The sequence below is a fragment of the Aphis gossypii genome, chromosome 2, assembly GCF_020184175.1.
Source record: "Aphis gossypii isolate Hap1 chromosome 2, ASM2018417v2, whole genome shotgun sequence".
NCBI classification, from domain to species: domain Eukaryota; kingdom Metazoa; phylum Arthropoda; class Insecta; order Hemiptera; family Aphididae; genus Aphis; species Aphis gossypii.
The window spans coordinates 26,679,273-26,692,028 of NC_065531.1; the positions used below are offsets into that span (position 1 = coordinate 26,679,273).

A 12,756-nucleotide genomic window follows, 5' to 3' on the forward strand; every position below is an offset into this window, starting at 1 on the left:
AGCACCTTGGGCAGGAGGGGCGGTCAGTCTGCATTCCACCGGGCAGGTCGGCCCCGTGACCTACTTATTATCTTCTTCTCGCATATCTATTTGTGTGTGTGTGTGTAGTTGTAGGTACACATAAGTACCTGCAGCAGCAGCAGCAGCAGCAGAGGCTATATAATGTGTATATACCCGCGCGCGCGCATTATACGCGCTCCGGGCTTAATCGCCTCCCCTCTGTGTACTTTTTATATATTATTTCTCTGTGGCACACACACACACGCTCATAAGTCATCGTCGTAAGTGGAACCCCGTTTTATGGGAACTGGATAGAATTTTATACACACACACACACACGAGTATAACGCGCGTGTGAGTGTGAGCCGCCACTCGGAGTGGTGTCGGAAGCGAAAGGAAGCCACCGCCGACAGGGGCTAACCGAATAACTACTTCCTCCTCTTCCACCTGTATACGATCCGGTGTGTGTGTGTGGTGCGCGCGCGAGTATGTATAACAACACGCCATTTGCGTACGAAAAAATGTTATGGAAAGTAAAAGAAAAAAAAACCTAGTATTAATGATCCATTGATATTATTATACGCACACACACACACGCTGGTTCGGACCACACGTACTATATATATGTATGTGTGTTGTATATAAACAGGTAGGTACAAGTGTGTATATATGTATATATATAAGTAATACGCACTGGTTTAGTTCATCTTACGCGCGTACGTTATTAGCATGCCATTGATTATTAGCGTAGTTGTGCGTATTATACGTATAAAATATAATGTGCACAGATCAAACAAACGAGATCGCCGCTCGCACATTCGTGGTCCTAGCCTACTCCTCGGCACGAAATAATTACTATCATTATGTTATCCGTATTATATACCTAGGTACATCCGTCGTTTTTTGTCGATAAAATCGTCGACCAGATTTTTCATTATTCTATAATTTATATACAATACTGTTATTAATATCTGTGTATTTCGATCAGAAAAGTCGACAAAAGTCATTTCACCATATCATTATAATATTATCGCCTTCAAACAACGATATAATATAATATTATATCGTTAGAAGTTTATAACAACACTTATAACACGTATTATTATGTGTAATATGCGATTATAAACAATACGGTTATAAGTAAGTCAAAGTACTCTGATATGATAGAGAAAAGCGCAAGCAATTATTATTTTGTTCGTTGAGATTGTATTCGTAATAATGAAATATTATATTGTTTGTATTGCTGTGACAAGAGTCCATTGTTATTAAACGTGGATTAACAAAATGTATATATTAAATTTTAATATTCAAATAGTTTGTACTCGTGTATAATGTTTCAAACGGTCTAATTATTTTCATTACAATAAAAAGACGCGCGTCATAAATAATTCAAATTTTTGGGCTAGCGAGTGAAAACTAAAAGTAATAATGTGTTTGCATTTGAAAGAATGTATAATTGCACGTTGAGGTTAGCCTAACCTATATACCTACCTACCTCATATTATTAATGAAATATGCAACTATACTTATTATACAGCAGTATATTACTGAGGCCGTAAAAAAATATTCTCGTCGCAGAGAAACGAAGAGTTTGAAAAGTATAAGTTTTCTACCGCTGTAAATTATAATATTATTGTTATTATGCTGACGACGCGACGGTTAACTGTAAAAAAAAAACCGACAAAACGCAAGTTTTTAAGTATAATTAAATAACATGCAAATGTCTAGACATAATTTTGTGTACAACGCATCGATCACGTTTTATTCACCATTAATTTTACCAAAATATGTTGATAAGTAAATCGATAGTTTTATATAGTATCAGTAATATATTATTGGTTATTGGTATCGATTTCGGCCTGCTGCTTATTGCCCCGATCGTTGTGCAACATAGGGTGCTTGAATATGTTACTTCCGATCTTTTTGTCCACCTTTTTCGTACCGTAGTACAACGGAATGACGGCAGGACTGCAATCGTCCTGAACCATAGGGAATGTGTATTCAAGTTGGACACCGTACTTGGGCAATTTGTCGTGCACGTAACTGCGCACGTTTACCGGGACCGTCTTGTTCCTAGACAACAGGATGCTAGACAGGTACCTCGGACTGGACGGTTTCTCGGCGCAGTGCAAAAGTACGGCCCACGTGTCCTTACAGTCCAGCACGAACGTGTTGTAAACGCCTTCGTCTAGAAAATTACGAAATGGTCGTCTTTAAATTAATCTTTCTCACTACGATAACTTGATAAGTCTAAGATTGATATACATCAATAGTACTTTGATGTAGATATGTATAATAACAGTATAATAGTTTATTATTCAAGTTAATTATATCTAGCGTATTATAGGCACAAATACAGCGCGATTTGGATAACAATTCTTTCAAGAGAACTTTAGTCACCACAAAAGATGTATTATTTACTGTTGATAATTAAATACCCATACGAGATTTCACCTTTTACATTTGAAGTAACATTTTATGTTAATGTGTAATTAACAATTTATAGCGGATATGATAAAATTATACAATATTAAAAATCTAATATGAAAGAGTATAGTGAAAATATAAGTTATATAGTCTGTAGGAAGGTACCTACATATAAAATCGTATTAGAACGTGTTGAACGAAAAAAAATTTAAAATTGACGAAATATTACACGTAATGCGGGAGATTGCAGAGAATCAATTCGGTTCTAAAAAATATTATCAAGGAACTTAATTATGTTAAGTATACACCTACAGTCAGCAAGAGTTTTCAATCTGAAAGCTTCAGCTATTATGATAATAGTCATGAAGAGTTTAATATATTCTTTGACAGACCTTAAATATGTACGATGTAATTGCTCTGAGGAAAAAAACTATAGAACTTACATACAAAATAATTACAAATTTGAAATTTATATAAATTAATTATCATAATTATTGCTGCTCTTACCACATTTCTAATTAGAACCGTTTAAAATAATCAATACATTATAAATAATACCTGTTGGTCCTCAGTACCTATTATGTAACATAAGTTAAATTTTATATAACTTTAAGTTTTAACTAAATTTTACCTTTGTGAAGTTATGTAACTCAAGCTGTAGTATATATACTATTATTATGTAACACTATATATAATATGTTATAGACGGAAGCACGTATTTTAAAATAAACTATTATGATACAAAATATATTTTTATCACAATATGCCATACACGGTGTTTCCATGTGAACCCAATGACCGGGAAGTTCGAAACTTGGTATATTCCACGTGATGTTTCCGGTAAGCATCTCATTGTCCGGGTCGTCCGCATAGCTGTACGTAAAGTCCATGGAAATCTCCGGCGTGTCCGGCGATAGATTGAACGTCGACCTCATGCATCTATAGATCTCCACCTCTTCCGAACTCGCGTAGTACTCAATCACGTTCCATGTTCCTTTAATCTGAAAATCGAATTTCGTTTTACTTATATTATTATTAATTTATAGTACATATTTCGACATAATATGCGATATATCGATGTGCCGATGTATTTTTTATATTTCTTAATATAGTATGTACCGCCTATGCCCTATGACGTATAGTAGATACTCGCGGTACATTTACATTATAGACGTACAATAAAATCAATAATTGTATCACATATATCTATTGTTAGGTTAAGTTAGTTATATATCTAAGTTCTGAGATACGTCACAAAAACGTGAAACTTGGAATTTTTTCAGTACAAATATTGATGATAAAAAACATTAATAATGCATTGAGTGTCGTTATCGGCATATTCAAGTATATTACCTGTGTATATAATGTTACTGTTATTTAAGTACTCTGTATTTATGTGTTTTATTCTATTATTTAAACGTTTTTGATGTTTTTTATCAATGTAAAAAGTTTTAGATGATTAAAAAATATTAAAGAAAACAATATTACTCATGACTTTAGGGTAGAAAACTTCTAGCATTTGCATATTTGTTTTGTACAATCATGAAAAAGCCCGACCAAATACAAATTTACCTCATATTATATGACAAATCCAATTCTGTAATTGTATTTTACATATAGTTATGGTATTTATTAATTAGGCGTTTTTGCCTTTTAAGACATACTTATGTTTATTTTTGTTTTTTTTTCAGTCCTATTTCTTTATTTTCTGCTTTTTTACTCGTTTTTTTCTTATTATCAAAAAGATATAAAGATATTATACTACATTATTATATAATTTGAAGGCACTTACACATTGACCACGCGTACATGAGCATATCGCGTACAAAATTAATTAAGAAATCAATTAAATTCAACAATTCATCAATATAATTGACTATTATCTAATTGATAATAATATTAGTTATAGTTTTGTTTATAATAAAAAAATTCTTTTTCTTGGAAACACCTAATACGAAATAAATTTTAATTAGATAATTATATATAGTCTTATTTTAAATGATGTTATTTATTTTATTAATATTTTAATTAATTATTTATTTTACAGAAAAGCAAGTGCATATTTTAGGAATTTTAAGGACATGTATGCTTGCTCTACTTGTAAAGTTGTAACAAATGTATACGTAATGATAATAGTAGAATGATACATGTAGCTTGTTTTATATGCGGTAACCAAAGTGACAAAATATATAAAGTGTAGTCATTTGCGAAAAATATAAAGTCATTGATTAAGGCATAATTCTAAGCGAAATTCAAGTTTCCTGGATTGAAATACAAAGTATTACGACTATGGGCTATAAGTAGATGTTATAGAGGGGGATAATATTACAACTATATTTAGAAAACTCTTACATATCTCTACATATGGTTTTTAATCAACGTCGATTAAAAAATATTGCAGTTCTTACTTCTTATGAAAACTATAAACCAATAAATTACTCATCACATGAATATTTATTTGTAATATTGTTTAAAATAATTTTTTTTTTTTTTGAAGTGAATTGAGGAAAAAATTAGTAGAGGGTTGAAGGTAGTATACTAAAATATGTAGTGGTCAGTGGAATAATTTCCCACAATCCTATTTTGATCCGTGTGTACTATAAGTGGTATACGATGATAACATTTGACTGCACACGCCATAATCAGTAACGGCTGTATGAACATTTGAATATCGAATTACGTATTAAACTGGAACACACACGAAAAACAAACGTTTAACACAAACACAGGACATCCAATGTGTTACATATTTTGAATGCACGTACATAATATTATTATATACCTAGTACACAATTTGTGTTAAAAAATAATAGTCTAATACGATTTTATAATATAAAATATTCATACAGTTTTACTCAATATTAATATTATATTATAATGTTTGGTCTGTGACGCGTATACTTAGAATATATTATTTTAATCGATTTAATTCAAGATTTTTTTTATTTAATTATTATTATCATTTTTTTTTTTTTTTTTACAAGTACGGAATTAATATATTCAAAAAAATTCAAATTTAATTTAATATATTTTACTTCTTAATATCAAAAAGATACTTCGCGTGCAACAATAATCGAAAGTTTTTTTTTTAAATAACAGCTATCCTTATTATTAAACTGATTTAATCTCAGATGGAGCATAAATAATACCACATGTGCGGAAACATATTTAATATACATTTTTACCATATCATCATCTATTTTGTTTTGTTAATTACTCATAATAGTTTAAAAAATTAAAACTGATAAAGCGATAACTGATGACTGATAATTAAGGTTTGGATTTAAATACTTTGAAAAATTACTTTTCAACACTAGTATGATCTTAAAAAAATAATAGAAATTCTTTTCATAGGCATGCAACTACGTAAATAATATCGAAACTTATGGTTTATTTTTCGCATTTTAATTTTTATTTTAACTTAATTAACAATAAAATATTTCAAAAAAAATACCAAATTTATAGGCACTCCCAATAAATGAAAAGAATACTGGAAAAAATGCAATGGATCTTTAACAAAATAATTAGTTGTAATTTTGTTTGAATCTTAGAAAGAGCACATCTTATAATCGCTAGGGATAAATTATGACATTATATTATACACTTTGATGCATAGTACAATATTGAAATTAGTATGGACAAAAAATAATAAAACTTTTAAGGTAAATATACTATACAATATTTCTTGATATAGTATTTTGAATTTTCTATAATTTACATTAAACGTAGGTACAATATTTTAATATATGCTCTAAAAATATATAATGAAAATGCTAATTTAAAATGTTCCATTGGAAAGTCAAATGAATTTTTTATAGCTGTCTGATTTTAAAATATTTACTACAACAGATATTACTGTATAATAATTATTTCTTTCCAAAAAAATTTTATTATTATTTATTAAGTTTTATGCTGTAATTAAAAAATGAATGACTCAAAATATTTAAATATTTTATCAAATGCTTACCTATATTATTATTTTCTATAGGTACATGGTATAATTTTTAAAGTATGTTGACACTTTTTTAAGATATATAAAGAAATGAGTATTTATCGATTTTTTTAGTGTTTTTTTTTTTATAAATTTCAATAAAAAAATACTCGTTGGGTAAAAATTCTTGATACTTTTATACAATATACAATATCCTACAAAAATTATTCTTATATTTATATAAAATTATTAAAATGCACTCATATAATTTATTTTTACACATAAAAATAATATGTATTTGAAGTTTAAAATCATTAAAAATACTAATTGCAAGTATTTTGTTGTAAAGAATTTATAAAATCTTTAATTTTTATAGCTAATAGTTTTAAAAATGAAATATAATATTCTTCATTAATAAATATACTAGAACTAAAAAATCATTTTTATAGGTAATTGACGAGTTTAAATTTGAATAAAATTACATTTTATTATTTAACGATGTTCAATGATATTAATTATTTTTTAGTTATAAGCCGCCAAAAACATAATTCGGGAGGGTATACAACACTTACTTAATATTATATTATATATTATTACGAATTTTACTATACGCATAGAAATGTTCGATTTGTTTTAAAATATCATATATTTAATATTTATACTTTGAATTTATTTTTACTTTTATGGTATTTACAAAACGATTTTAATACATTTTGAGTTATATTAATTTATGTAATATCGTATAAATACAATATAAATACATATTATTGTAATATTAATATCAACAATACAATAAATGCAATATTTTCGGGAAAAATTATATCAACTTACTAAGAGCAAAATTAATAACTATAATAGTTATGTCAAAAAACATACCATAAAATATACTATAGTGATATAGGCTGACACTGAAAGACCAAATCTCCACTACTTTTCATATACAGTAATATACCATTGAATACAAATTTAATATACCCATAACAATGATCCGCTCGACACCTATTGTACAGAGCTGCACCTAATTGCTTACCTTTATTTATTTGTTTTTTATGCCGTAACAATAGTCTATAGTCTTTATTAAATAAAACATTTTAAAGTCCGTTTAATTATATCACTGATGTAATAATTTTAAATTTAATTAATACCGAATCAAAATCTCACGCATAATAACATACGATGCAAAATGAAGTGATTATTACAGTAAGAATATGAAAAAATGTTTTCATTTTTAATAAACACATACTATAAAACCCATTTACTCTATTAATCTTCAACGAATATCATTATTATTGAGTACTATTTGTTGTATACTGGAGTATATTTAGTTTAATATTATATTTATTAGTAACGAATAGATTAGTATTATCATAGATTATAAAGTTCTCACTGCGTCTAGATCACAATTGCTCCTGGCCCTGACTTCTGGACACTTCTCGTCATTTTTCGGCAGCTTATAACCCGACGTCGAGTGGCTTAAACCGATGATAATACAAAATAAAACTTTTACCAATTTAAAACACGCCATAATAATATTATACGGTATGAATAAAATGCATTTATTAAATTTTATAATTCGTGAATAAACTGGTTCAACAGCGTGGAACGTTTCGCTTTGGTGGTACATATATGTTATCAGTTATCTCCCGATATCCGGTATTCAAATGCGTACTACAATAATAGTAAATAATAACGTCGGGTCGATAAAAACAAATATTTATCACTATGTCCACATAAAAATGTCGACATTTCGTGTAGGTAAGCGATCAAAGTTTTCAGTCACACAGATTATAATATGTCATAACTTTTCGACAACAGTTCTGAAAATGTATAGGTTCGCGTTGACCTAGTTTTCGCGGTGCCTTAAAATAAGAACTGGAAACGAACAGGATGAAATTAATGGTATTTGTCTATGAATATTATTGGTGTGTATGTGTATGTTATTTTTTCGGGAGGCCTCTTTAAAAAAAAAAAAAAACTGGTTCTGCGTTGATCATTAATTGGAATACTCGTTTAGAGCACCGGCTGTGATATTTTTTTTTATTATTTAAAGTTTATTCCAGCTCATTGATATCGTATACAACGCTTAAATATTCATTAGTATTAATATCTTTTTATTATTTAGTATATTATTGATTTTTAATTAGCAGTAATGTACGCTGCATAACATAATATACATTTAGGTACCTAACACTGATTTAGGCTCAAAGAAGAATTGCAGTCAACGCATCAGCATGTGAGTGTGTGTGTGACTCGGAGAAAGCTCAGGAACGTTTTAAACGAGTATGTGTGAGTGTACATGAGAAGTTGTATTATGTGAAGGTAGTCCCCAAATAATATATATATATATATTATACATGTCATAGTATAGTGGACAAGAGGTCACCACAGAAATGTAGACAAGTATATAGTCTCATCAATTGGAGATTGTTACGGAATAATAAATGCGATAACATTATAATAATTGATGTAGGCGGTAACGACAACGAAGGTTCGATAATTTATAGAATATTACTAATTTATTAATATTATTATTTGTAAAATTCTAGTAATATTATTGCAATAATATTTTCATAATTATATTAATCATTTCATAGTTTTACGAATCATTAAAACGTTTGCTGATCTTTTTCGGAAACGTTTTTTAATAATTTCAAACTCATAATATTATGTTGATCGTCAATGTATAATTTATTTATTTTTTATCATCAAGGCAACAATAAGATAAATTAATCAATTGAAATTCAATTTTAGATATATAATTATTATCATATGATAAATTGTTTTACATTTTTAACAACTTCCAATTCCTACCTTGAAACAAAAACCAAAAAAAAAAAAAATAGTATTATTTGAAATAACGGGATTTATCGATGATTCTAAAATTCTAACTACAATAACTATGTTGATTTTTAAGAAACAAACCTAATTAAAATATGAAATATTTCTGTATACAATAACATTCTATAGCATAAAAATCCACATTAGTAGCGGTAATTATAGTATATTAGCATTGATTTTAGTTATATAGATGTAAATGTGAAATGACATCAATGAGATAAGCATAAACTATGGATTTTGTATCCTGAAGTAAGTTTCTAGTAAATAGTAAACCTACCTTCCTAATGTTATATCTAAAAAAATATGTAGGTAATTAATAATAATTAAATTAGTAGATACTAAGGTTGTCTCATGATATGTTTCAACAGTTTTTTTTAAATTTTATTAGGAAAATCAAAAGTAACAATGTTTGTATTAGCTTGTAAACCTTGTACATCATAAAATGTAATCAACATTAGCTAAATACAATAAATATGTTCCTCCTAAAAAAATTTTATTTTATGACTTACTAAATTTAAAATAATAACATATATCATACATACTATCTACTAATAATTGATATACAAGATTAAGTTTTTATATGGATATTATTAAATATTAATACGTTTTATTTATTAATATTTTTGATAGTATTTTAGCTTAAAATACTTTTCAATCTATAAACATATATAAAATATTTATTAATAGTATAAAATGTAATACTATACTAAAATTACTATTTAAAAAATCGATCAATATTTTTCTTCTATTATGACTTGTTAATATGGAAACTATATACAAGCAATCACCTAAAAATGGCTTTAATAAGACTTTATTTTTAACAATTTAGTAGCTTATTTTAGTGGATGGACTCGGTAATATCACACGTATTCGTTATTTTATTAAATATCTTAAAAAATTATTTTATTTTATTTTTTTAATTAATAAAAAAAAAGAATCCATACAAAAATACAATCATAATATAAGTTCAATATGCTTACTAAACAATTCTTGACATTTTCAATAATAATTAATACCTTGTTCTTTTATATATTCAGAAGACACTATTAAAATATCAACAAAGAAATTTTTCAAAGTATTACCCATAGAATCGTTAGGTACTAAACAATCAATAAAAATACAACATGCATTATTTCCATAAAAGATAACAATGTTCATTTTGTTTATATTAAACAAAAACATAAATAATCATAATATGTTGTAATTTATACAAAAATTAAATAAATATAAAAACTGCACAACTATTAATTTTTGTAATACACTAATAGTTATAATATATATTATTATATAAAATATACTTAATGTAAAAATATTTTTTCATTTAAGTTGCCTAGACGTATTTTAAGGGAAGTGGCCAAACTACTACAATTATGTCCCACTTTCTCAATGATTCTACTAAGGATGCAAGAATGTTTCGAGTAATTTGTCCTCTTTCTTTTTTACTAAAATTGTATTTAAACTAAATTGTATGTTAACAACAACTAGATTAAAACATTTTTTTGATAAAATCGGTTTAACTTACTATCATAGTTGTCTAATGTGTTTCACAATACTTCTTATTTTTTATTAAAATTATAGTGTTGCTTGACTTATTGCATTTTTTTAATTATTAAGTATAATAGCTTATAGTGTGTTATAATTGATCTAAAATTGCATTACCAGAAAATCATAGTTGTATTTTTACAAAAAAAAAAAAAATTATTATAGTATAAGGTTATCAAGAATATTTAGGTATTAATAAAAATGTTCTCATAATATAAATACGCATCGTAATTTATTATAATTGTATTTATATACTTAATAATGATTTAAATAATATAATAATATAGGTAGGTAATATTTAGAATAAAATAGTAAATAATATAAAATATGATATGTATAATAAAAACTGTAGAAAATATTCTTACACAGTTTTAATTTGAAATTCAAAAGAACTATTTTGATTTAGTATTTCACATGTAATTGCTAAGTGATGCTTAAAATGTACCAAATTTTTTCTAGTTCCTATAATCTTGTTTTATACACCTCATAAGAATAGAATTAGGATTATAAATAGTAAAAATATTATACATATAGTGGATTATATATGGATAGTTTAGATTTACGTGCGGTATAAAAATGTAATTAATTAATTAAAATTAATTTTCTAATAAAAATTGATCCAATATAGGTATCTACAAATAAGTCAGATATTTTATGAATTATTTATCAATATACAAGTAGTTATTATAACTAAAATAAATATTATTATAGTTGCTAGCTAAAACAGATGTAAAAATGACATAAGTCAAAGAAAAAACCTCATAACGTTAGGTTTTTCTTAATATTACTTCTTACAATAATTTCAAAATAACTTTATTTTACCTGGAGGTGTTCCACGATGATTAAAATTTGTACATAGCTAAGTCCCAACATATACTACACCTGTGATCACAAGTCAAGTTATCATATATTTTTTTATATATACCTATAATGTTATCGATATATAATTGATCAAAAAACATAATTTTACTATAAATATGTTCTAAAAGCAGCTAAAAATTAATGTATATATAATGATGTTTAAACATGTGTATCGTTTCGTTATTAGTTTACGGTTATAACTTAAGTAAGTAACTCCAAATACTCTTATTTTTATTGATTATAATATACATTATTTAGGTATTTTATTTTAGACTCATTATGTGTGTTAATGTGTACACCTACGTATAGAAACAGTGTGTAAGAATTTTCATATAAATATAGAGTGCTTTCCCTTAATTTTTCTTGTTTTTTATTATTATTATTATTATTATTCATAAAATATACGTCGATTCTAAAGTTAATGACTAATAGAAATATTAAAATATTATAACTACCTACATTTGATTTTAAAGTATTAAAATATTCTAAGAAAAAGTGAATTCTTTTTTAGTTCATCGTGATTATAGAAACATTTATAACACATATTTTTTATTCATGAATGTGGACCATAGGTAATAGTTATAATATAAACATATATAATAATATATACAGTGGCAACTGGCATGATTATCGAAGATAAACAACTTTGTTTAGTTAATATTCTCTTTCTCGATCGGTTTAAAATTGTTCATAATTTATAACTCCTCACTATATTTTTTCTAATTTAGGAGAACATATTTTACAATGAATAAATATAAAAAAACATCCACATAAAATATAACAAGATATACTATTATACTCATTATATAAATTCGAATTTGGCCATCGCGCGTACAGTTATTATTTTTTATCGTCGGTTGTAATTAAACACCATCTAAAAAGTGTATACTCTCGTCATTTAGGATTTAAATTAAACTAATAAATACATTTTTAATCCGATGCTATGCATTTCAAACACACCGGCACCGCACTGTTTTTCTAAACACAAATAAATTGATGTTATATCATGATAATTTGGCTGTTATGTATATTTTGTAAAGATTATGTAAGTTTGACGTACTCGCAAGAAAATAAAAATCACAAAAATTAACGATTTTAAAATGAAAAAAACAATAAAATTATATGAATTGTCGAGGTCAACGTACCTATCGTAACAC

General features: G+C 26.4%; 1 protein-coding gene across 1 annotated transcript; it reads right to left on the bottom strand.

Annotated features, from left to right (window-relative positions):
* Nucleotides 1-1,683: 1,683 nt before the first annotated feature.
* LOC114127280 (uncharacterized) lies at nt 1,684-7,966 on the bottom strand. The gene is made up of 3 exons (XM_027991471.2): nt 7,746-7,966; nt 3,200-3,428; nt 1,684-2,188 (listed from the first exon to the last, which is right to left on the bottom strand). The coding sequence occupies exons 1-3, from the start codon at nt 7,881-7,883 to the stop codon at nt 1,833-1,835; spliced, it is 723 nt and encodes a 240-aa protein (XP_027847272.2). The 5' UTR covers nt 7,884-7,966; the 3' UTR covers nt 1,684-1,832.
* Nucleotides 7,967-12,756: the final 4,790 nt, after the last annotated feature.

Excerpts from the sequence above, each read along its gene's own strand:
- LOC114127280 (XM_027991471.2), bottom strand. The coding sequence starts at position 7,883 with ATGGCGTGTTTTAAATTGGTAAAAGTTTTATTTTGTATTATCATCGGT. Across the intron at positions 3,429-7,745 it reads GCAATTGTGATCTAGACGCA|ATTAAAGGAACATGGAACGT; the intron begins GTGAGAACTTTA and ends TTCGATTTTCAG. Across the intron at positions 2,189-3,199 it reads GGTTCACATGGAAACACCGT|ACGAAGGCGTTTACAACACG; the intron begins GTATGGCATATT and ends GTAATTTTCTAG.